Here is a 26,260-nt window from a genome sequence, read left to right on the forward strand (position 1 = left end):
TACTGTGCCGTGTCCGATGTTCCGGGTACTCGTCTAGCAACGCGCATATGGCCCTTATATTTTCCTCGCCTTCTTGCACCTGGAGACAAGCTGCACACTGATAAGGTTTGTTCTTGCCGCGCACAAAGAACCGTTATCATTCTCGACAGCGCGCTTTCTCTATTTCAGTCTATCTTCCTTCAGTTCCCTCTGACGCTACATTCACGACCATTTTGCTCGAAAGGGAGTCTCCAACCACTAAGTAGGACTTTTAGAAGCGAGAAATCTTAGTGCCCCCCCCCCTTCCCCTTTCTCTTTCGCAAAGATTTATTCCGTCAGTGGAGGCTTCCAAGCAGCGATAGCAATCGGTCGGGCAATATCACGCCCCGACAAACTCCACTGACCCTAACCTGCGTTCCTGCACGAAAACCGGACGCACTAAATAAGCTAGACGATGATACGTCTTCAAACGCACGCACGGATTCCCCGCGTGTCGGCCGCTCAGCCGGCCTCGCTCCTTATCGCTCGACGCTCGCACGCGGACTGACTCCCCGACCGCCTTCTTCGATTGCAGATGGGAATCGGGCCCGGCTGGAAACGGGCCAGTCGTCGACGCTCGATCCGACCGGCGTCCTCGTGCTGCGCAGCGTGCGGCCCCGCGACGCCGGCGTTTACCTGTGCGAGGCCGACAACGGCGTCGGCGAAGCCATCACCAACCGAGTCAGGCTCACGCTCAACGGTAAGGCGGTGGTGACGGATCGCTGCCGCGACCAGCGGGGGGCGATTCCGAGACGCTCATTATTGCGGAAGGACGACAATAAACGAGCACTTTGCTCTGCCTCTGTGTTGCCGTGCTCTTTCTTCTCCGCCCCGTTTGAGCGAACGAACGACCTCCAAAGTGCTCGCCCAGCGATTTCGGCAGCGCGTCTCTAAAGCACAGCGCGCACACGTTGCTTCGACGAAGGAAAACGCCGACAGCTTATGCGGAACTGACAAGCTCCCGCCGGGTATTTGCTTTGCGTCGGCGCCTTTAGCGGAGCATCATAGGAAAGTTGCAAGTTCCACTTATTCGCACATCTTTCTAGTAGTACAACATCACATATGTACGTATTTCCGGCACAACAGCACATACATCAGTGCACATCTTTCGAGACATGTGCACTGCTGCAGCTCACGTCTACGTGTTTACCACCCTGTTGTGTGGTGCCATGTCACTCGTTGATGTGTGAACGAAATACTACGCGCATATTTCCTCTGCACAAACTACGTGCGTACTGAAATTTCGACTCACCCTCAGAATAATAAGCGCGAAAAAAATACTTCCTTGCCACTAAAAAAACGTTCATAATGGTGTCGCTAAAGTGTTATGCTGTGGAAGCATTGCAGAGAACCTGCCGGCAGCTACTTCGGCCGAAGATGAGAGGATAATGACGGCAGCAGAATGAAGCGCTGCCGCGATGTGGCTGAAGGCAACCACAAAGGCTCTTCGCTCGTTTCCTTCTCGCCACACTCTGGAGTAAACGAAGAAAATAAGCCTCTTCCTTTTTCTCTCGCGAACCCGGACGCAGTGCCGGCCAGGTTCGAGGAGAAATCGGCGGCGGTGACCACCCGGCGGACCGAGGTGACCCGGATGAAGTGCCAGGCCACGGGGGACCAGCCGCTCTCCATCGCCTGGTCCAAGGGCAGCGTCAAGCTGGACAAGAGGACCAGCGCTCGGTAACCTCACCTTTCGCGCACTCGCCGTTCAAAAGCACGCTAAGTGGCGAAGCATGCACGGAGCCACAACTAGCAAGTGCGATTCTTTTCTTTTTTTCACCTCTGATTCTAGCAGCCCTGCACCAGTTGGAACAAACACCGCTTGAACACCGCCTTTAATAACTCCTTGAAAAGACTAGAGCCGAACACTGCAAGCCGCCTTTATCACCATCAATGCCATATCAAGGCATTAAAATAAAGTGCTTTAAAATATTCTCAGGCTCTATTATCTACAAAACAAAAGTGGCGGGGGCAACAGAGCTCTCCCTCTTCTCACTTATCCCTGCATTTTTGTTTTCTCGGTGGCCGTTGTTTCCTCAGTGTGCCAATTCACGTCTACATAGTCCTTCACCCAGGCCGCGAATTAAGGCGTCTATACTCACGGTCAACTTTCCGTGACACACTTCAGCAGAAGCTAAGAAGTAAAAGAAAGGAGACGGGCATTTGTCCCCGAGCCCAGCTGAGTGGGCTACCTCAGCCTAGCGACCCCGCACCGTTTCTCCAACTTCACCCTTACGTACTCCTAGCCCGAACGACAAATCATCCCCCCCCCCCCCCCAAGGCACTGTGACAAAAGCCCGTCTCCTTTCCTTTAAACGCCTAGCCTCTGGTGCAGTGCCACAGAAAGTTGACCGCGATTATAATGACTTTGTACACAAAGTACCCATGGCCAGAGCGCAGTGCGGTAAGTGGAGTCTGTTTGATGACCCTCAACAATAACCCATTCCACGAAAGCAGTGATCATCTTTGTATCGGCTTCTATGCGCTGCCGGGTATAACTGGAAGCTGTCAAGTCATCTATAGTAGTCCTGCCTCTCTGCCTCTCTCTCTCTCTTTCTCTTGCTCTCAAACACCAGCATCTCAGATCGACAATGACCAAAACGTACGCGGAAATCTCTCATAACACCGCGAGTTCATTTGCGAGCGTGTACGTCAGTCTTCCTTCAATGGCCAACAGGACTCAAGAGTGAACTCCGGCCATCTCGCTCAAAGGGCGCCGCACTTGTCCGCGCAGGTACGAGGTGTTCGAAACCCTGATCCCGGACGGGCTGCTCTCCGAGCTGGTGATCCGCGACACAGACCGCAGCGACGGTGCCCTCTACACCTGCCACACGCAGAACAAGTACGGCAAGGACGACAGGAAGGTCAAGCTCATCGTGCAAGGTGCCCCTCTCTTCGCGCAACTTGCGCCCTCCAGTACATCGTGCAGTATACATACCTCCATCAGGCCCTTTCAAGTAGACGGGAGGATAAACGAAGGCGACAGCATCTTCCAGCCTCCAAGTGATGGAGGTCGCTCTATTGCTTGTGTGACAGCATTGGCCATTTATTGACACGGTTGCTATTCTTTTTTTTTTCGTAAATCTGCAGTTTCACGGTGCAAACAGTGCAGAAAAGCATTCTATCCCACCCATCGCGCTTGTTGTCGGAGACAGATTATCGAACTTTACCGCCGCTCTTCTTATAGAGCTCATATAGAAGCACATGTATCCTGTCGAGGCTATTTTATTCTTCGGATCAGCCGCGGTGGCTGTCGGCTGCTGCATGGTGCCAAGGTCGTGGTTTCGACCTCGGCCGCGGCGGTTGTATTTGCGTGGACGCGAAATGCAAAAACGCCCGTTTTCTGTGCGATGTCAGCGCACGTTCATGTCCAACATTCTTGGAAAAAATTTTTGAATATCGCAAAATTGTAAGTCACCGTTACAGAAATATTGAAGGTAATGGTCCATTTTTCAGATCTGTAACCACATCTTTCTTTTAAAGTTTTCCCATCGCTCGCATCGCGCAGTTATGACTGACATAAAAAACCAATGGGGAACGCTTTTGACGATAGCAAAAACGTTAATGGCAAAAAAAATGCAAGCCTGTAAACGGGAGATCTGCAGATATATTGATTGTTGTATAGTCGGATACAACTTAAGTCTGCAGTGAAGCTCCTCCTACATTCACGACCGCCTCACAGATTTCCTCCGCGACAAAAAGGTAGACCATTGTTAAAACTCTTCTTGCTGCCTAAACAAAAAACTAATCACAAGAATAAATTATAGGAGCTAGAATTTAATACCTGGCTTGTTTAATATAGTCAAACGTTAAAAAAATTGATTTCGTTTACTATCACGATGGGCCAGCTGAGTAATACGCCGCGGACCGTGGCCCAATGTTAGCAACTGCTGCTTCTTCAAATTTGTATCCTACTGTAGTAACATCTTACAATATATGAAAAAAATTGCATTCATAAACTCTTTCTCGTTCAAAAGTGCTTTTGTCCAGAATTGTTGGGCATGAAAGAACGCCTGATGGTCTAAGTACTTGTATAATCTGGAGACCTCCACTACGGCTTCCCTCATAGAGTCTATGTGTCGCTTCGAGATGTTAAACCCCATTAATCCTTAATCTTTCTTCTTCGTCTAATACTTCCTCTAAACTTCCGCTGCTTCCAAGCTCACCTCGACAACATGATTGGCCGTATGCTCCTACATGGGCAGATGTATTTAGCTTGTGCTATACATAGCCATGTACTCAAGAGTAAGTTTATAAATACCGTAGGTGCTCTGCATCGTTATCAAGATGAGCTTGAAAGCTTATCGTTATTCAGGCCAGGTCTGCACTACAGACGCAGAAACGATGACGGCAAAATGTGGCTTTCAAGCCCTACAATGCATGTCTGCATCAAAATGTGACCAGATCAGGCCTGATCTAGATCCATGTCGCCTGTTCCTCCACTTTTCGATGCAATAAGCGGTTCCGTTATGCACCGATACCGATGCTGCAAAAACGAAAAACGGCACTCCACGGTTAAGCGGCAACACCCGGAAAACCCTGCAACGAACGGATGTGCTTTAAACGTGTAGCGCAACGAGCAACAGGTTGCCCAAGATCGGCGCATTTCGCCCTTGGCAGCGATACAGAGTAACCGCCCACGCGCTTCCGACTCCAACCCGTCAGTCTTACAACATAAAACCGCCCTTGTGCAACGTGCTCGCCTAGCGCCGCCGTAGTGCCGCTATAGTCGGACACAGATCAAGAACTCAGCCGAAAATGCCCCGCGAACCTCTAGCCAATGGCGTCGACCCACTGACGCGACGTCGCGGTCAGTCCCCTTGCACCTGCCATTGCATCACAAAGGGCTGACAGGTGAAGGAAATTAACCACGGGTTGACCGAACTGATCGCGATGTCTTAACAATCCGTCGAAGCAATCAGCTGGAGGACCTCATTAAAAGGACATATCCCGCTTTTTGAGTTGTATCCGATTGTAACAACCCTTTAGAAATCATACCGCGAATTTTGCTAGGACTAACACGCGCGCCTGAGTTTTCCTAAGGATTCCGGAATTATCACAGCAGCGAACAACTGCTCAACATTTTCTTGCGTTGTGTGTCAGGAAGGCCTCGTAAATTCTATGCGATCACATCTTTAAAAAAAATAGTAAGCAGTGTGCCGTACGACTACACGGTGTGACAAAAACCATACCTTATAGCGACGGCTAACTTCAGCACACTTCTCAGTTGTTTGAAAAAAAGTTTTGTTCTGATCAGAGTTACAAAACATTCCCATGCAGTACATAGATAATCGCAGACAGCGTGGCCTACAGGCAGCCTGCCCACAGCCTACAGGCATTCAATTGAAATTTTTTCAACGACGCGCATCAGTTCTCAGTATTCAAACGATAAACAGCACAATATATCTGGCTCTTGATCATATTACTCACTACCATCGCGCATGCATTCATAAACAATTTATGACAGGCCGAACGCACGGCAGGCAAGACAGCGTCTCATTTTGGCCCTTTCGTCCCCCAGAGGTGCCGGGTCCGCCACAAGACGTGCGCCTCAAGGACGTCTGGAGCCGGTCGGCCAGCGTGTCGTGGTCCCCGTCGTACAGCGGCAACAGCCCCATCTCGAAGTACATCGTCCAGTACTGGAGGGACCACGGTATGTGTTCAGCTGAGACATATGCCAGGCGATATACTTACTTACATGCGGCTAATGCTTCGCTAATCTCGGGTAAACTGGCCCGCCGAAACTAGACTGCCGTCACTGTAAGCCAGTACCGCGAACTGCCCATATAAAGCAGCTTCGCTTGGGCTGGTTTGCATGCAGTTGCTCACGACAACTGGCGACAATGGGATTAGAAATGCATTTGGAACACAAAACCTGCGAGCTCGACTTCACGTTGTTTACGCGTGCGGCTTATGAAAAGAGAGACCACTCTTCATTTCAAAAAAAATTTTTTCTCTTGGTTTGTTAGCGAGAAACGAACGGTGACAACGCGCAGTATGTCAGTGTGAAGGAAGAAGCGCGCACGCAAAGTGCCGTTGATAAAGCATACCGCTTATATAACTTGTGAGCCGCGAGTTACCCTTCGAGGAGCACGCAATGCCCTTTCCAGGAAAAGTTCCCAGGGGACCCCGCGCCCCACACATATGGCGGACAGCAACACCCATTGTTGCCAGAAGAACCGCCGGAGCCCTCACGTGCGCCACTGGTTCAGCATAAACACCCACCCCGGCTGCCGCCGTTAATCTCCCCTCACGTGCAGGCGCGCGCACAGAAGAGAGACCCTTGGTCGCCTTTGCCGCCGCCGCCACACATGAGTCCAAAGATAGGCCGTTATTCTGCGTCGTTTATTTCTTCCCGAAGGCGCGGGTCCGCCCAAGGAAGTATCGTCCTTATCAAGCGCCATGGCTATAGACCGCAAGATAAAAAAATACATTCAGATTGCTCCAACTGGGCAGCAGCGACAAAGTTCCCCACTTTCGTTCTTCGCACTCGTGCACAGGGCGGAAGCATAGGGTAAAAACAAACAGGACCATCACAGAGAACAAAATATAGTCAGGCAAGGAACCGTCACCCCCCGCACTTTCCGTGAGGGGCAACAGGCCGCGGTCTTTGTCGGCCCTGCCCCTCCGCAGCGCAGTCGGAAATAATCGCGGACCCGCTCTCGTCGCCTCCTTTGGGCCTCTTATAAACCGAGACAGTCAGTGACCCCGCGCTTCCTTCATACGAGGTTCCGGCGACGGCTTTTGATGCGCCAGGAATTTTGACGGCCCTTCATTCGGAATGACAATCCGCCGCGGGGTGACGAATCTCAGCCACTAAGTGCCTCCTCCCGTGATAGCGGACGTCAACAGCCACTGCACCTGTTTGCTGGTATAAATGTGCGCACTTCTGGGCTAAGGATGAATACCGGGAATTAAAAGGTCTTCAAGAAGCACGGCCCCAAACAGCTGACATAAGGAGCAGCTTTAAATGTCTTTGTGGGGCTTGTTACGTCAGCACCTGTCTGTCTGTCATACTTGAGGCCACCGAACCCCTGCACTTCCATGTTCCTATTTTTAAAACACGTTATGCTGGAAGCCTTGCCAACACCAACTTCGTCTGATCGCCGTAACGAAAAATAGCGTTAACAAATCGGCAGTAAAAGGCCTGTTCGTCAACAACCTGGCAGCTGACAACGCCTCATGACGTGAATGAAGGGCAGAAATACTCAGGTAAACGACGCCAAGTGCTACTTCCAACCATTTATTTTATTGAGCAGACCGGGCCAAGTTTACGGTGACATGAGGGCGAAGTACAAAGGTGGCAAAATAAAACGCACCATGACGAACCGTACCGACATCAACACAAGCTAGGCGTACCCCATAAGAATGCCACTTCCTCGCAGGACAGGGACAGTGAGGGTGTGCTAACACGGCTTTCACCTAACCTTTCAATTCGGTCTGTCTCAAAGAATTCGCATGTAAGCCGTTCTCAATTTCTGTCCACAACAACGCATTTGTCGAAAAGCGGCGTGCATCCACATGTTATACAGTGGATGGTCAGGGAGCCGTCACGTATACTGTCCGCTGTGCTAGCGAAGTCTGCCACTGTTCAGGAAACAACCATTCTGCCCCCGTCTCGCGTGCATTTAGTCTTCTTGTCTCATAACGCCCAGCTTGAGATAATGATGATAAATCCTAACCAGCCCGTCAAGCCACAACTGTCCACCATGCCTGCATTCTTTCAAACCTTTCGACCGTAGCGTTCGCCCCGTTGTGTCCGTATAACCATGGTCCCGTCGGCATTTCCCCCTGGTGCAGGCACGGCACACAGGCTCCAGGAGCTGGAGGTGATCGGCTCGACGACGTGGACCATGGTCCGCGATCTGCTACCGGGCACCGCCTACGTGCTCAACCTGGTCGCCGAGAACGTCATCGGCCGCGGAGAGCCCTCGCGGACCGTCGTCTTCCACACCGGGGAAGAAGGTACACAGCGCATCCAACTGCCAAGCACGAGCGCTCTTAACTACGGCACAAGCCTGAGCTGTCAAAACACGCTTCTCTCTCCTTCCAGCTCAGCTGGACGCCACGCTGAATATAATCAATATTGTGCATGGCTACTAAGACCAACGAGTGAATGTGGCGAAGCACTCCGGCATCTTTCACTAAAAAAAGCCGCCACCATCTGGAAGACGTTGAAGTAACGAGCCTTAGCTGTTTGGTTTGCTAGAATTGTTATGAATGCGATTAAAGTTAGGTAACACCTCTAAGTCGGCCGCCATCTCGGATTAATTAATGATGCCATCAATTAATTATCGTTATTGGCCGACATCTTTGATTTATAAATGACGTCACCAATCAATCACCATTTGGAAATATCAGTGACGTCACCAATCAATCACCAATTCGATATACTGATGACATCACCAATCAACCACCAGTTGGGTTGCTATATCGATTTACTATGGCGCCGCCATCTTGAATTCCTCGGAAATAAAAATTTCACGCCGAAGGGAGGTGGTACCAGACCCCAAGAAACCGAGAAACGAGATGAGTAAGAGCTAACACTCTTAATAACCCATGCTCGCCTCAATTCGTGTCAAGCAGCATGCAACGTAGGGACAGCTGTTGTAGCTGCGTCCAAACCGGATCTACAGAACAACATATCGTGAACACACTTTTGCTTATTCATGTTATTCTCAACCTTTCAAGATATCATCATGTTCATCTATTTATAGCAAGACAAAAGAGAACGTCAAGTTTTTTTTTTCTTTCTCTCAGAGCCAGAAGCCCCACCTGTCGACATCCTGGTGGAGATGAAGGGTCCTTCAACCGTCTACATATCGTGGAAGGTAAGCCAGCCACTCTGTTCATTCTGGGCGTCAGGCTGACGACACACATCGCGCACAGAACATGCGAACAAGACTATAGGTGCCGTTTGCCGGCACGAGCAATCTGTGTACTCCAACACATTCCGGGTATTTTAACCCAACTGGCATGGTTCACCAGCGATTCGTAGTAGCAATGACGGAGAGGTACTGGTGCTAGCCAGTCGCACAGATCAAAGGAGGGAAAGGACATGAGTGAGGAACACAGCTGATGACGAGGCACCTGCACTAGAATCAGGATGAAAGAGATAGCAATGACGGAGAGGTACTGGCGCTAGCCAGTCGCACAGATCAAAGGAGGGAAAGGACATGAGTGAGGAACACAGCTGATGACGAGGCAACTGCACTAGAATCAGGATGAAAGAGATAGCAATGACGGAGAGGTACCGGCGCTAGCCAGTCGCACAGATCAAAGCAGAGAAAGGACATGAGTGAGGAACACAGCTGATGACGAGGCAACTGCACTAGAATCAGGATGAAAGAGATAGCAATGACGGAGAGGTACCGGCGCTAGCCAGTCGCACAGATCAAAGGAGAGAAAGGACATGAGTGAGGAACACAGCTGATGACGAGGCAACTGCACTTAGAATCAGGATGAAAGAGATAGCAATGACGGAGAGGTACCGGCGCTAGCCAGTCGCACAGATCAAAGGAGAGAAAGGACATGAGTGAGGAACACAGCTGATGACGAGGCAACTGCACTAGAATCAGGATGAAAGAGATTGCCTCCAAATGCATCCTTTCCACAGTATTCACGCTTTCGCTTTGCTCCTAGCAATGAAGCGCAACGGCACTTATCCAAGCCTCTCATACAAAATATCCAGACTGAAAAAACTCGATTACGCTCTGAGCGCTTGGCTCGCACCTCCCCAAGAAAATCTGAAAGCGGAGCGCACACGCTTCCTCTCCACGTAATACGGCGAAATAGAAAAAAAACGAAAGCAATGCCAACGTTCTCAGCAAGCTGTACAGATTTCGCATCACCTTAAACATCAGCTAATGCTCTCATCCAGATAACGACGCTATTATCAAAGCAAGCATGATCAAGAACGCCTGCTTACACTGAAACAAAGTACCTGATGATGTCTGTGACGTCTTTCGATGCACGTGATTTTATCAAAAAGCAAAACGGCGAAGCAATGCAGCAAAAGCGCAAACATAGAGGCCAACTGTACTCCCGTTATCAATGTCTTCACCCACATTATTCAAATGTTTAGGCACTCCTCTTGTTCATGCGCTCCAAACTTGTTCCAGGCCTGTCGCCCATCCTGACCGCAGTGCGCTCACCGCGAGGCACAGACGCAGGCCAGCTCCCAGCTATGACCCCTTCCACCTAAATATTGGCTGTTTTATTTTTGTTCCAACCCGCCCGCGGCGGCCGCGTTTCAATGCAGGCGAAAGGCAAAAGGCGCCCGTGTGCTGTGCGGTGTCAGTGCACGTTAAAGATCCCCAGGTGGTCGGAATTATTCCGGAGCCCTCCACTACGGCACCACTTCTTGCTTTCTTCTCTTAGTCCCTCCTTCATCCCTTCCCTTACGGTGGCGCGGTTCAGGTGTCAGCCGATATGTGAGACAGATACTGCACCATTTCCTTTCCCCCAAAAACCAACCAATTAGTTTTTTTTTTCTGCTGTTCAAGACTTACAGCAGACCTGAAATCCACGCCGGGCACAACAAAGGTGCAGGGCCGCAAAGCTGGTCTCAGCTTTTTATTCACACGGTTTTCGGAACGCAGTTTTTCAAAATACGTTCTACATATCATTAAAATCTAATAGAGGTGCTCGTTAGAGTGCACGCAGTGCGCTGGTTACGTCGGTTGCACCAGAGTTTGCAAAGAAAGAAAAAAAAAACGTTCGAGATCACTGCGGTAACCCGCATTGGAGGAATGCGAAAGCATAGACGCCTCCTCGCCCCTCTTTGCCTCTCTTCCATCAATTGCCCATTTTGAGTTTTCAAACTTTGCGCCACGCTTCGCTTTCAAATTTCGCGCCACGTCTGGCTCCGCCCACTTCCGGTGTTTTCACATTTGGCGCCACTTTTGCTCCGGCCCCGAACACTTTTTGTACATTTTTTACTCTAATTAATTAACTAATTAACTTACCTCAACCCCCCCCCCCACACACACACACACACACACACACACAAACACACACACACACACACAGATTTCCCGTACGAAATTTTTTGATGCTCTATCCGATGGTACGCAAAAACCTATTCGTTCAAACATAATCGTGAGGACAAGCTCGTGATGACACGAAACCGCAAACATAGCCATACGGTGCTTTCGCATTAAAAAGGAACAGCGTGTTGACTTCTCGATTCTTTCCATGCGCGCAGGCTCCGCCCCGCGAGCACTGGAACGGCCACCTGCTGGGCTACTACATCGGTTACCGGCCTCGGGACTCGGAGTCTCCCTTCTCGTACCGCCGCGTCGAGGCGTCGCCCAACAACGCCAGCCACGAGTACCTGCTCGGGGGCCTGCAGCGGGGCACCGAGTACGGACTCGTGCTCAGGGCCTACAACAGCGCCGGCTCTGGGCCCGCTTCGCAGGAGAAGACCGTGCGCACCATGGACGGAGGTGAGGAGGCGTCTGACAACGCCACGCCTTCGGGCTTGCTCGCACAAGATTATATATACACTCTATATAAATTATACGCGAAAATGGGCAAAACGGGGCTAACTGCATTACTCTGGCTGATGTCCCTCTGTAAAATCTCTGAGGGAATAAAGACTGCTCTTCTAGGGACAAACGGTTGTCGCAAATAATAAGTCCCGAAAGGACCAGCCCCTAAAATATGTTTAGTTATTTCTAGCTCATAGTGTAGACTGTCTGAAAACCGAACTGGAACTCGAGCCCATTCAAATAGCGACAGACGTCTCACCAAGGAGTCAACCTTCCAAATGGTTTAGAATCCCGTGGTATCATTAGCAGGACCCCAAACGTTAAACTTCCGTTTGTCATGCAAAAGTTAGCCCCGTTGAACCGCAGTATCACATTCGGCTCCAGCACTGAACTACCTAGCTACAGCGCAGCAAACACGGGATACAAGTGAGGCACAACACAACACAGCCACGCGTTGTGTCTTCCTTACTGGGCCCCGTCTGTTGCGCTGTAGCCAGCTCGTCCCACATGTTGTCCTGCCTTGTTCGAGAAGGCCTGCTACGCACCACAGCCACCGCTATACAACACCGTAAAAAGACGGACACGGTGTACCAACGCGTAGCGAACATGATGCGATAGCAAGAGCAGATGGCACTGCGTGGTTACTATGAACGGGTTCCTGACGTGGAGCTATGGTACAAACCAAATTGATGATCATGGTGGGTTATAATGGCGCAAATGCAGCTATTGCTCAAAAGTGTCTGCCACGAGGTTAGATTATCTTCACAGCCCTGCCGAAAAATCTCGTATATATGTGTCATACGTGTCTGGCTCATACGAGATTACGGCATGTTGTCATACGTGCCCACATATGCCATACGTGCCCACATGTCATAAGTGTCATATGTGTCTCCTATGTAACTCTATTGGGAAAGAAAAACGCCGGACTGGAATTAAAATGATGACAACGATAAAATAGCTGCCATACAAGTTAGGAACCTTAAAAAAAAGTTGAATAAAAGTACCAGGCGAAAAAAAAAACACCGTGCCCAACACCATTCGAACCCCCATTCTCTAGATCCGCAGCGCATAACAGAAAGCACTACACCACGGCTGCCACATGGAACCGCCGCTTTATTTTTGTATGACAAAACTCACGCTTTCCTTCCCATTACTTTCCTACTGGAGTGTAAGACGTGAGGTAAGGTTGCGATTTGCCTAGTTTAAAGAACGGGACTAGAGAAATGGCCTTCGACTGATACTGTGAATCTTCATGTGCACTGCGATAAGCACTGAAACATGTTGTCCTCATTGCGCGAGTGTTTTTTGCTACACCTGGAGCTCTTCCAAGAAAATACCCCGGTTATTCGTTGCGTAGCTTTACAGCGGCTCAACAAAGCAGAGAGTGCCATATTTACCTTCGAACTAAACGTGTATTCGAGCACATTGGAAATGCCAAACGACAGACAGCTTGGGTAACTGATGGTAAAAGCAAAAAAAAATAAATAAAGAGGGCACGAACACGTAGACAAGGAGAAAATTGTGTGAAGCAGGCCAGGCTTTTTTTTTTTTTCATGCTCTGGCTCGCATTCGTTATCTGCTTTCTTGGTCGCTTCTTTTCCACGCACTTCACGAGCACGCGCGACCGTATACGAGGCACTCATGAACGGCAATGTTTTCAGGAGGTATAGATGTAGGCTGATGCGATGCACATCGGAGCTCCTGTTTGCACACAAGTGCTGCGTGTCAGGGTATACTACATGTAAGAAGGTACAAGATACATTTGCAACGCGTGTGAACTCATATTGAGCAAATACGTGTTCATGCGAGGCACATCCCTGACACATATGAACTCGTATGAAACGTGTTCATATGAGCCAAGTTTCAGCTCATATGGGTTCATACGAGACACTTTTGTGACACATAGTACCTCGAATGAAGAATATATGTGTTCATACGAGGCACATATCTTGACACATATAAATCATATGCTGCCGGCTGAATTCATAGGAGACAGGTTTGTGACACGTGACCTCGTATGAAGCATGTGTATACGAAACACATTTGTCACATGTATAGCTCGTATGCAACAAATATGAATTCATACGAGACACATATGGAATCATACAATATTTTCCGATAGGGAGGTCTTACAAATGAATTCCTTCTCGCGGCGAACATGTAGCAGGGTGTTCTTGATAACGTTGCCCGACATAATTTTTGCCTTCGCTGCTGTTTTCCTGTGGCGTCAGCAGGCAGCGCCCGGAAACAGGAGACCCAAAAGAGACAATCGCGAGTTGACATAAACGTCGACATTTGTATTATCATGTAACATTGCGAACACGCAAACACAGGCACAGTTCTAGCAGGAAACAGCAAGCATGACCAACGGAAAAGTTAAGACACGTAGTAACGAATGTGCCTACAAAAGGAATAAGACTCATCCAAACCAAGCCCATGATATGTTATATTAAAAACCAATCCTTGACGTATATGAAATTATGCAGCGTCATCACTGCTTCCCTATAACGAATTCGTACACCTATGAACTTTTTTCTGAAATCTCCAGTCGAGGGTTCTGACAATGTTGATTTCTTGTTCAAAGTCCAGTGAGAGAGTGTTATCTGATGCTTATCTTTGGAAGCTCAATGCACAGCATACTGTACAGAAATTAGTCACCGTGCCTTATCTTTCATTCCAATGGCTTACGCCTGTTATAGGAAATAAAAAATACTTGGTGACTTTCTAGAAAGAAGAGAGAGGACAGGGCACTCACCAGCGTTACCTTCAAGAAGGTAAAAAAAAAAAAATATCGACACACCGATGCATGGCTGGAAAAGCGCTGCGCCAGTGACTTGTACAGAGCAGAGTAGCCTATAGCTAGGGTTTGGAACTTTCAGTTTAAGCCTAAAAAAAACGGCAAAAGTACGCCGAATTCAATTTTAGACGGTGACCGTTGGATACAGTAGCGTCTTTGGGGTCAGCAGCCGAGCGCCATTACAATGCCACCGCGGCGGCTACTGCGCAGTGAATGAAGGAAAGGGGGGGGGGGGGGTGGAGAGGACACTTAAGCTCCGCCTTAAGGGTATGACGCATTAGTGTAATGAGTTATTTCCTATACTGACATGCAGAAGGTCATCCTCCACTTTACATAAAGCATAGATCCCTGGCAGTCCTCATACCCGTACTCCTGGCGCAGTGCTGCAGCGGTTAAGCGATGCGCCACTGCACTGCGATGGCAGACGTACTCCCAGCGGTGGGCCTTGTGGGGCCTAGGTTGCTCTTGCCGAGCGACTAATAATGAATTTAACCGCCAGCTGCCCTGGCGGCCAGTTTCCTGACTATCCGATGGGAAGGTTGAGATGACGGCGCAAGGTCACGTGACCTAGGTGGCCCACCTGCCTCCAAGGTTGCGCTCTGGGCACCACATGCCAGAGTCACACTTGCGATTCTTCGCTCACAACGCCGACGCCGGATTTTCAGGGTAACGGAGCCTTTAACGCTATCGCGATAAAAGGGCCACCTGACGTGATGCGCATTCGCTTCGCGACAGGCAACAGCGGCATGCGTCGGTTCGAAGCACCGCGCCCACTCGACAGGCACACAGGCTACTTGTGTGCAGGGCGCTCAGACACAACACAAACAACGCACGCAACGCTGAACTCTGCAAACCTGCAAATATGCACGCACAACCTATACACACGCTGCTTTCCAAAGGCGGCTCCAGTTCGGCTAGGCATATAGCTTAGATCAGACGTCCTCTCTTGCTTTTATTATTTTATTTCACGCTATCAACGACATGCGCTGTGCTTCAGCGTAAGCGACAGCTTCGCGCACTACCCGCCAGGTGCAAGCAAGGCTGGCGCGCGGAAACATGTGCAGCGCGTTGTACGCGTACGCACTGTGCTCCTGCCGTTCTCGTATGTCTCTTTCATTTTATTTTATTTTTGCGCGAGGTCTCGCATTAGTCGCAGGCGCTGCAGCTGCAGGAATATCACCGCACGTTGACAGCCGCTCTAACGCACCGCGCACCCTGTCAGCACGCAGTCGTGCACCTCAACCACTTATTTTACGACGCCAGAGTCTGAAACCGTGGTGTAACGCAGCGGCAGGTTACAAGCGGCCAGAAATAGCTAATACGCAATGATCGTTTAGCGGGTAAGTCGACAGAAATGTAATCGGCTCTCAGGGTACAACGTCACCTCACGGGCTTCACTGCTAATTCATATATGATATAATACATCGCTGCTCGCTTACAGTCACGACGGCACGATTCGCAACGATGAATGTCGTTAGGCGCATTGGTGCTACGCCCCGTGCAGAACACTAGTCGAGTCGGAAGGCAACGGAACTCCGGCTGACCTCATGCGTCTAGTTACCCTCGGCAGCGACCCTATCGGCAGTGAGTCAACTTCCGCAGAGAACACTCCTGCAGGCTAGCTGGTGCGTAGTTCTGCCGCAGTGCTGGAGCGAAATGGCAGGACCGACAGCAACGAAGGAGACGGAACGCAGCGCTATTAACACGCCACTAAATATGAACCAAAATACGCAGACGAAAACAAAAACCAAACATGCGCAAGATTCACCAGCAATATTTACAGGGATGGACACTACAGACAACGGAGAAGTTTGACGTCAGATTAGAGCTGAGCAGCGGGGCAAATCTAGCCAAGAGCTGCGATTTATGGTTCACCGGGGCTTAACGTCCCGAAGCGACTCAGGCTATGAGGGATGCTGTAGTGAAGGGCTCCGGAATTTTCGACCACCTGGGGTTCTTTAACATGCACCGACACCGCACAGAACACGGGCCTCTAGAATTTCGCCTCCATCGAAATTCGACCGCCGCGACCGGGACCGAACCCGCGTATTTCGGGTCAGCAGCCGAGCGTCATAACCACTACGCCACCGCGGCGGCCCCTAGAACTATGAGTCGGTAATTCTTACACGTAGGAAACGGCGAAGGGCATACCGAGAATACCAAAACGATGGCGTAGCAGATACACTGAAAATGGTGAACTCAGAGGCGGCTGCAAGCTCAACCTACCATTTAGCGCCTGTGTACTACCTGCACGTCTGCGTGCGTGTTTCAGAAGCCAACACGGCTGCTTTTAACGACTGTCGAAAAAAAAAAAAAACGGCAGCAGAAAGCAAGGAATGAGCAGAATGGGAGTGCCTTCCATACACCATCTTGCAATCAAAGCCTGCAAACTGTAGCGGTCGTTTCTTTTTTATTCTTATTTGTTTTTTATTTCGATTGTTCTTTTCTCTTGGTACATATTTTTTCTTTCGTTCTTCCTTCGCGCTTTCTTTCTTCCTTTATTTCATTGTTTCCGTCTTTTTGTCTTGGTTTACTTCGTTTTCAATGCCACCGATACTCCGTGGCCTCACTACCGGCCTCCAAGAAATATTCTTGTTTTTTTTTTCCCCACGCCATTCCCCCTTCCATCGAGTTACAAGCTCTTCTCTGCTTTCCTTACTTACGCCCTCGCCCCCGTAGCCCACATCTGTCGACTATCGTGGCCGGCATCGCCTTAACGCGGGGAGTAGACGCGACACACACATGTGCGAAAAGAGGAAGGGGGAGGGCTGCGCGCGAGAAGCAAATATATCGTCGCCCCACCCCACCCGGCGGCGGCGGCATCATGCAAACAAACGCGCCTTCCACGAGAGCACGCACGAGCAACAAGCGAGGAAACACGAATGCCTTAAACAAAAAAAAAAGCTATCTCCTAATGAGAACACACGCAAGTACAAGGTTAATATAGGCGCCGCCACAGCCGTCGCGGCCGCTTTCCGAAGAGAGGCAAGAATACGTGCGCGTCCGGGCATCGGCGGGAGGCTCCCGTCTCACACGCGTACTACCTCCGCCGCCCGTCGGGCTCTTTGCGCCTGTCCGCGCAGCAGGCTCCGTCTGCCTGGCGACTTGCCCGTGAGACCGGACGCTGCTGAGAGGCATCGGCATGCGCGTGTGTGTGCGTGTATGTATACATGCGCGTGTCGCGTACCACGGGCAATCGGCTTCTTGGCCGCGGCAATCGGCTCGGGAGGCTTTCCCCCGGACGTGGCTGCTAATCACGGGGACACACAGCAGTATGAGAACGGCGAGGAAGAAAGTGACGAGGAGAGGGGCCAGGCGGAAACGCGGCATCCGCGAATCAACGCCGGCAGCGACGACTCGAGGAGCACAAAGACGCGAACAGCGGAACGAGTGAGCGGCCGGAAACGCAGCGCGTCCGTCCCTCTGGGAAGCGGTCGTGCTTCTTCGGCCCTCGAAAGGTGCCACTTCCGTCACTTCAGGGGAGCCGACTCCCTTTTACCCATTGTCGTTGAAACACGTGACGGATTACGAATTAACCCAGGCTAGCAACAATCGCATGCCGAGCCAGTTCGGAAGTTAGTGATACGCATATCAACGTACGCACAGTTCGATTCCTCCTACTTAAGATAAGAATGCGCGCAGAATTCTGAGCACATCAGATCACGGAGACTCGAGTGGTATCAAAACCTGAGTGAGGAAGGCTGCTAAGTGCAGTTTTTGAAGCGAAAAGCTTCACTACGCCAGCTTTTCGAGCCGTCAGAGGGGCGGCAAGTTTGGCCTTGAATGTAGCTAGAGGTCAAACCATGCGCATAACTGGCAGTAGTCCCGTTCGACACCAAGGTGGTCCACAAGGTGAAAGTCGAGACAGGGTGTAATAGCCGCTGCTGTAGCTGACGTCATATAAAACAAGAGGAGCAAGAAGTCGATGGCTATATAAGCGCGTGTGTGCGCGCTCAATGCCAGGCGCTTGGGGCGATGGAGGAAGAAGCCAATCCTGGAAACACTCTTTTTCCTTTCTCTGTTCTTATCTCGAACATCCTGCCGTAGCCGAGAAGCCATGGTCGCGAAGTTTATGTAGTTTCGAAGAAAGCAAGCTGTTTCACAAATAAAAAAAAAGCATGCCTACTACTGTGCACATGTGTGTGTCAGTATGGCTATCTATGGAAACCGCCAGTCGCTCAACCACATACGTAGCCATGGCGATGCAGCTTTTCGCTTTCGACCATGGTTAACCAGAGCTAAACCACCAGCAATTTTTATACAGCGGAGCTACTGCTCACGCCGACAAATATCACGCGCCTGCAGGACGCAGCAACCAGATGGCCCAAGAGAGCGTCCATTGTGGGCAGCTCCATTTCCCAAAAGATTCGCTTCGTCCGCCTTTTTTTTTCTGTTTGTATGCATGCGCAGCTCTAGGAATAGAAAAAGTAGAGCAAGCATAATATAAGAATCAACGCCAACTCACGCAATGCTGTCTCCCCCACGACGCATGCGCAGATGTTCCTGAGGCTCCGCGGCTCTTCGTGACAGCTGTGACAGCCGATTCCATGACGCTTCGCTGGGTCATCAGGTCCAGCAGTGACGTCACAGGTGAGAAAACACTCCTGTAAAATGGAGCCACGCGTTTTCAAACAACTGAAATAACAGGCCCCTAAAGATGCCTACTTTAACAATGACAGTGCGTAACGAGAGCAGAGCACTAGCCACGTCTGACCATTTTGTTCGCTTGCTTTTCAGATTATATGACATGCCTAGATCTACCAAAATATGTTTGCCTTCATGAAAGACTCAACAGCACAGAGATTTGCTGTTCATATTTTCATGGTCCTCCCGCGTGAGTCAATATTAAAGCTACAGCTAGCTTATAAACAATTAGCCCGTATAATTGACAAACCGTGGGTATACTCGTGACTCAACCTGCAGGCACAGCGAGAAAGCTGCAATACTGATCTAGTACTCCACGCAGCTTGGTTGGTTTGGTTTATGGTTGTTCAACGCCCCAAAGCGACTCAGGCTATGAGGGACGCCGTAGTGAAGGGCTCCGGAAATTTCAACCACCTGGGGTTCTTTAACGTGCACTGACATCGCACAGTACACGCGCCTCTAGAAATTTCGCCTTCATAGCAATTCCCCCACCGCGGCCGGGATCCCACGCAGCTTAGAAGGAGGACGCAGTTTGTGTAGCCTTGTTCACAAAACAAAACTAGTCTGTATTTCCGTGCAATTTTTTTACTTTAAATAACTCATTGACCGCACATCGCCTTATTGTCCGTGAACATACCACAATCACTTTGACAGCAGGTGATACAGCAAGAAAGCATGCGCGAAACATTGAACAATAATGCTAATGTTTGCACAGAAATATAAAATCCATGCAAATTGCTGACAAATGTACACGTTCAGTTCACCGAGACCGCGGCCCCATTCGGCAGCAGGCCGCAAAGAACTGACAAAATGCGCGCCATCCGTTTCACTTGTGGCCGCAGGCTTCAATATTCACTACCGGCAGGACGGCGGCACCTGGCTGGAGCTGCCCATCGTGAACACAGCCAATAACACGTACACCCTGACCAACCTCCACCCCGGGTACGTGTACCAGGTGTACGTGACCGCCTCCAACGTGCTGGGCCGCGGTGACCCGAGCGCCATACTCCTGATCAGGACAGAAAGCACCGGTAAGCGCACGACATTGGCATGAAGTCGCCGCCTTTCTAGCTTCCAGGGGTGAAATCCTAATGTAATTCCATTTGTTGGCGTCCTACGAAGAGGGGCTGGCTGCGAGCATGTGGCGACACTTGTCCACAGGTGAACATCACTTACTACAGAACTGCTCGTAGTGTAGACCAATATGATACGCTCCGGGGTACTTTAACAAGTGTTCCGTAGGTATAGCTGCTCACGTCAAAGCTGCCTGCATCGTGATGCCGAGCCGTGGGTCCAAGGGACAAACTCACTGAAGACTTCAGTTACCGCGTAAAACAGCTCAGTCCATGCTCGCGCGTTCCCAGATATGAGCGAAAGATCACTCTGCCGTCACAAACAGCTCCTTGGAAAACCGTTCCTTTGCACTTATTATTTGGAGCGGCGGTTGAGCAACACAGCTGTGTGAGCACCCTAAAAGCGTACGGCTTGCAATGAAAAAAAACTAATCAAAATAGCGCAGCAACCTCTTGAGCAGGCATCTCGACAGAAAAAAAAAAAGTCCTCTGAGTTTTTGATGCGTCCCACTTCTCTATCCATGTTCCCTACTCGTCGTCACATGCGTGCACCGCTCTTGCAGCATCCGGACACGAGAGCTCGGCGATCGAGAACAAGCTGGCGGACGACACGGTGCCCATCTACATGGACATGGCCGTCATGATTCCGGCGGGCGCCATCTTGCTCGCCGTGCTCGTCATCCTGTTCAGCACCTGCATCTGCGTCCGGAAGATGAAGAGCACGCCCAGACCAGTTCCTGGTGAGCGCTGGGCTGACTAGCGGACTTAGCAGGCTTAAATGTACCAGGCGCTTTCACGGCCGAAAACAATGCGAATATAAACATCAGGACGAACGCAAGTGTTTCATAGTTTGTACCTTCCCCCAGACCCATAGTTTATATCACCCACTTTCAAAGTACGATTCTCTCATAAGTAGGCACTTATCTCAAGTGTCACCTTAGTCTAAATACCTTGCCTTCCAGCCGAAGTATAGCACAGTAAACAGCCACAACGAGCACAATAAGCTTTTTCTTCGAGAGTAGTTCCACAAAAACTCGAATTCTGTATGCTCAACTTTGCTGTCAATATTGAGGAGCTATAAAGAACCCAAGATACACACGATCGATGCGATGAACTGGTGGTTTGCATTAGAAGCAAGGAATCAGAACAGATGACTTATACAGAAAAAGAAACGCAGAAAGTTTAAGTACGTAATGTAAGACCTCCAGAAGGAGGTCTTTAAGGAAAAAAATAAAGGTGAAAAGAGTACACATTATTCCATGCTATACCGCCTCGTCGTTACGCATTACAAGCAAAATGCATATGGATGTATCCAACCACGACTTCATGCAGAGATCATGCGGTATGACCCGGCGACCCTGAACACGGGCACCATGATGTCCCAGAGGTACGTGGAGATGGAGAAGATGTCGGAGCAGGACGTACCATTCGCCGCTCCCTACGAGGGAGGCACAATACGCAATGGCACCGAAATGCGAGGCACGCTCAAGGAACGCCAGGAAATGAAGACCTACGTTCCCAAGGTGAGGCCGCCTCCGGATATTCACATATTGTTGTGCACAAGGGAGACGCGGAAACACAGCGTGAGAGCATTCAGATACGCTTACCTATACTGCAGTTACTGGTTAATGGCCATGAGGTGCCACGTTATCACATTTGTCTACCTTTGGATACTACGTAAAGGACAAACGGTTGTCAGTTGAAGTGCCAGTCCTGTCTAAGGTTATATATTCAATGTCTACATAAAGCGCCTTATCAGGCGAAGAGATATAGCCCGGAAAAGAGAAGACACAGCCTCTCATTATGCCTTGTCACTCCCGCGCTGTATCTCTTCGCTATGTCACACTGACTAGGCCAAAGTGCCACCTTGGCCATATCAGGCATGTCTCCAGTTAGCATATTTCTACCAAGGCACCCTACACCATGTACACAACCCTCGCCTGTAAGAAACAAAGATTCTCACGTCAGGAGGTTTACAGTACACAACCTGGACAATACCCCCCTCTTTAAAGCAGAAATAGCACCCATTGCTGAAAACAGACCGTTCCCGCGATATTTTCACTAGCCCCGAGAGAACGCACGCCAGCTGTCGTGTGACACGCCACTGCGATGTTCTCCGCGCAGCCGCAGAACCCGATGAAGGACCGACCGCTGCCTCATCCGGAACAGTCGCCGCTGCGGGTGGACGAAACCTACTACGACAGCGCGCAGTGATCGCCGCCCCAGCGCGCTGACAAGACCCCAGAATAGACTGGGTCTTCTCTTGTCTCCTCCCCGCACACCCAAGGCAGGCACGACCCGGGACAGCACCAGAGCGCCGGCACGCTACACACGGCCCGCGCGCCGTCAATGGGCCGAGCGACGACAGCCGGACCTCGCCGACAACGGCCCATGATGCGGAGAGCACGCGCGGAGGCGACGACAGGCCGCCGGGGCAGCGGCACCCCGGCCCCTGATGACGCGCGCGCCCCGAGAGACATGCTGCATGTGTGCGTGTGTGTTAGTGCGTGAGAAAGACGTGAAGCCGCCCCCTCCGCTCTGATGCACACCTCTGGCCAGCTGTGGTGTGGAATAGTGCGTGTAGGCTTGGTATCCGTCTCCTTGGGGCGACGTGCTGACGTTTTTACGCACTTCTTGATGTTTTCAGGCTGCGTCGCTGTGTGATAGCGATGTGCCATAATGAGGAAGCTGACATGGAGCGCCACAACAACGCGTGCGCGAAACTGCGGGCACAAGTCATTGCTGCTTCACTTAGCAAACGACACCACGTGCATTACTTCGCTGCCAGGTCAATGAGTGATGAAGGGAGAGGCGCCAGCAGCCATTCACTTAGCAAAAAAGCAAACCACCACATTTAACCCATTAGGGCCCCGCAATGCATACAGCATGCGAGTAATGTGGTCTTTGCGCGTAGATGCGGCCTGCACTATTTTTTTCTCATTTCAGTATAAACTTGCGAGCATTTAAAGGATTACGGTTAAACACTGGATGAGAATATGAACCAATTTATTGTTCAGGCGTTGGACAGCCACAGCGACGGATGGAACCGTTCCCTTGTCTGGCTATTGCTGCAAGTGTAGGCTGTTCTTGCCAGCTATGCCATGTATGGAATCAATACCGTGGGGTATTTATTCATCAGCGCACGGTAGGTTCTGACGTACAGGGCTGCTCAACATGGAAGGGAGCGCGCGGGCGCCGCACTACGCGAAGAGCTGCCGCCGAAAGCCGGCGGGAATCGGAGGCAAAAGCGCATGCTCGGCAAGAACGGCCGGCTGCTCTTCCCGCGTATGCGCCGCCCATTCTCGCCAGCTGTCCGCGGCAGTGTTTCACGGAGCGCGGAGGCCACGCTCTCCCGTGTTCCCTTTCATACTGAGCGATCGCGTAAAACTGACAGCGGCAGCATATGAAGCTCTCAATGATATTTCAGTTGGTTAACAAGGGGCCCAGCAAACCTCGCCTGTTCCGTGTACGGCTCATGGGCTGAACCTAGTACAACGGTTTGTTAAGATATACGTGAAAAGGAAATATACGACTGCGGAAAATGCGACGCTCAAAGAAAATGGCGATGCACTGCAATAGTAATCGGTTCCTCGTTGTCGCGACCGCAGTTATTCTACAGCTGCGACAGCAACGCGGAGCTATTCCGCCAGCAGCGCTGCTGTAGACGCCACGCTCACCTCCTCTCCTGAGAATGCTTTCTGCCATGTGCTCGCAACCCGGCACCCGTATATAGAGCCGCGGTTTGTAGGGAAATTAAGAAGGCAGCTTAGTGGAAAGACTGCAGCTGATGTGGCTGCTGTTCGGCGACATGAAATGCAGTTTCGCTCAAGACAGCAAAACAATGCGACAGCCTTTGCTTCGTAAGGCACGGTACGTCTTGCTTTCTAGCTCCTGGTCATGGTTGTCACTCGTGGTTTTCGACTGCCATAAAGGCTGTCGACAGGCGGTAACAGCATTTTAGATATTCACTCTTTTTCTACTTAAAACGGCGATGTTTCGATACTATGCAGGCTTTCGAAACGTTGCGACGTAGTAGTTTAGGGCATTGGCGTCGCCAGCGGACGCAGTCTAGTCAAATAGTTGTACCCCTTTTGTATTTCTCAGGATACTGAGCAGCTATAGAAACCCACACAGGAAAGATCCGGCGCTCGGGGCTCGAAACAACGTGGTCTCGCCAAAAACATGCTGTTCGCTGCAGAAAGTACTCGAGGCGCGGTTTTACTCTTTGTATGTGTTTTACCATGATGTGTTGACTCGTGAACTTCTCATCACTTTAGCAAATATCTAGAGCGCACTGCTGACTCACCTCGCATGCACATCGTCTAAAAAACCATCGGCCAAAATGGGTGTAACCCCCGGAAGCGACTTGCTAATTTCCACCGGATACAATAAATCGAGAGGAAGCGATGGTGAAAAAAAAAAAAAGACAGCTAGCGGCCTAGCACTGCTAAGCACGAAATATTTTAGCGAAAGCACGGTTCCGAACGTGGGTCAACTCAATATTAAAATTTCTGTGGATATGCCACCCAAATTTGTGGAGGGCCGAGCACATTCTGGGGATGTCCCACGCCAGTTCTGAACGTGGGTCAACTCAATTTTAAAATGTTCGTGGATAGGCCACCCAAATTGGGGGCTGGGCCGAGCCCATTTTTGGGGTGTCCCAGGTCAGTTCTGAACGTGGATCAACTCAATTTTTGAGGGTGGGCCAACGCCATTTTTGGAGGTGGGCCAATTACATTTTGAGTCTATAGGTCAAGCCTGTCTTGCACCCGGGCACACCCATGCAGGTTCACCGGCAGTGCAATTCGACCAAAGTCATTTCATCCCAAAAGTCAAGGGTCAAAGGTCGAGCCTTCAGGGACCCATTGGCTTTTTCAGGATTGAGAACAATGTAGTGCTTTCGCACTAAAAATAACGCCCATACGCACGGTTCAGACTCATTTAAAGTATCTTCTGCTTCACATTTTATGCACGCTTAAAAGTGCCATCTCATCACTATTTCTTCAAGAGCATTTAACTCGCAGAGTTATGCGCAAAGAGTGCCAAGTGTTCGAAGTGCAACGACTGGCCAGTCGATGCTGTTTTTTTTTTTTTTACAACCTTGAGGTCGGCACCCACTTTCAATCATAAGAGGAGAAAATTAAGTCAAGAGTGGCGTTGAGCGGCAAGTCTAACCGCGTAAGCCTAAATTCTGCAGGTCTATTCACAAACAAAATAAAACGCCATTCAAATGAACGATTCTTCCGTATTTCGCCACAAATCAGGGTAGAGGCAGGGACGAAACAAGGTATCACACCTTTCTGCGCGCTGCACGGCACGGATAATAATGAGGAGTTTTCCGCCCCAAGAACCCAAATGTGTTTCACTCGGCGACAAGACGTTACAGGGTGTGCAGAGTCACTTTATCCTGCGAAATAGGGATTTATGAATCTCATTTAAACACAAGCACGCGCTGCTGTAAACAACAATGACATAGGGGAGACCATGTACAGGCACAAGCGAAGCTCATGTGCAAAAGAGCCGGCTGCTTTTTCATTTTTGTTTCATGACCACGCACATAAAGTTCACTTGCTCTTGAAGCTTCAGTACATGACCGGAATAAATACCCATCGAACTGTGCCATACCGATAACAGTATGTTAAGGAAACGCCTCAGGTCGCAAACACTAGACGGTTAAATGAACGAACTACCAGCATGCATACCTCGTGAAATGACTTTCTCTGCAACAGCGACTTCATTTCCAACATAAAAAAAATCTATTAAGTATCCATCACCTTGCAAATTCTCTGAGAACATCGACAAGCAGATGTTCTCGTTTCGAAAGCAAAATATAACACCTTGGCGGCATTGTAGTGCGACTTTGTTGTCGCGAATTTTTTACGCATCCTGTCTTTTTTCATGAAGTCATTAGAAGAGCAAACATTCCAGCAACGATAAGCACTATCTCCTGTGTATTGTGATACAATAAAATTAATTCTAGCATTCATCTCTTGTTTCTTATTCAAGCAGATATTTGTTCTTCTTCAGGCATGCTTTACGAAATAAAAAGCGGGCCGAAAACCACATCTGTCTCAAAATTGCAAACCTTTGAGACATTGTCAATCACGCCACCAAGATCCACTATACGTTGAAAGTGGCGACGAGTAAGGCGTCACTAAAAGCGCTGTTGAAAATTCGTTTTGCGCTAGACTTGAAACATCGAGCACCAATAGAGATAAAGAGGGAAGCCAACAGGAGGT

The 26,260-nt window shown here is 50.0% G+C and overlaps 1 protein-coding gene across 9 annotated transcripts in view; it reads left to right on the plus strand.

The window, feature by feature from the left end:
- LOC144098351 (cell adhesion molecule Dscam1-like) overlaps window positions 1–26,007 on the plus strand; it is a 46,983-nt gene extending 20,976 nt beyond the window's left edge. For 8 of the 9 annotated variants that reach the window (XM_077630926.1, XM_077630930.1, XM_077630922.1 and 5 more), the window contains 11 exons: window positions 1,548–1,695; window positions 2,750–2,898; window positions 5,537–5,668; window positions 7,816–7,980; window positions 8,776–8,846; window positions 11,222–11,462; window positions 18,802–18,894; window positions 19,791–19,979; window positions 20,585–20,761; window positions 21,354–21,544; window positions 22,146–26,007. In XM_077630926.1, coding sequence (XP_077487052.1) covers window positions 1,548–1,695; window positions 2,750–2,898; window positions 5,537–5,668; window positions 7,816–7,980; window positions 8,776–8,846; window positions 11,222–11,462; window positions 18,802–18,894; window positions 19,791–19,979; window positions 20,585–20,761; window positions 21,354–21,544; window positions 22,146–22,235 — 1,646 coding nt within the window. In that variant the 3' untranslated portion in view covers window positions 22,236–26,007. Of the gene's footprint in view, window positions 1–553; window positions 719–1,547; window positions 1,696–2,749; window positions 2,899–5,536; window positions 5,669–7,815; window positions 7,981–8,775; window positions 8,847–11,221; window positions 11,463–18,801; window positions 18,895–19,790; window positions 19,980–20,584; window positions 20,762–21,353; window positions 21,545–22,145 lie in introns of all 9 variants that reach the window. The other variant, XM_077630923.1, reaches the window with a different exon arrangement.
- The last annotated feature ends 253 nt before the right edge of the window (window positions 26,008–26,260 follow it).

Source organism: Amblyomma americanum, chromosome 7 (assembly GCF_052857255.1).
Source record: "Amblyomma americanum isolate KBUSLIRL-KWMA chromosome 7, ASM5285725v1, whole genome shotgun sequence".
Classification (NCBI taxonomy): domain Eukaryota; kingdom Metazoa; phylum Arthropoda; class Arachnida; order Ixodida; family Ixodidae; genus Amblyomma; species Amblyomma americanum.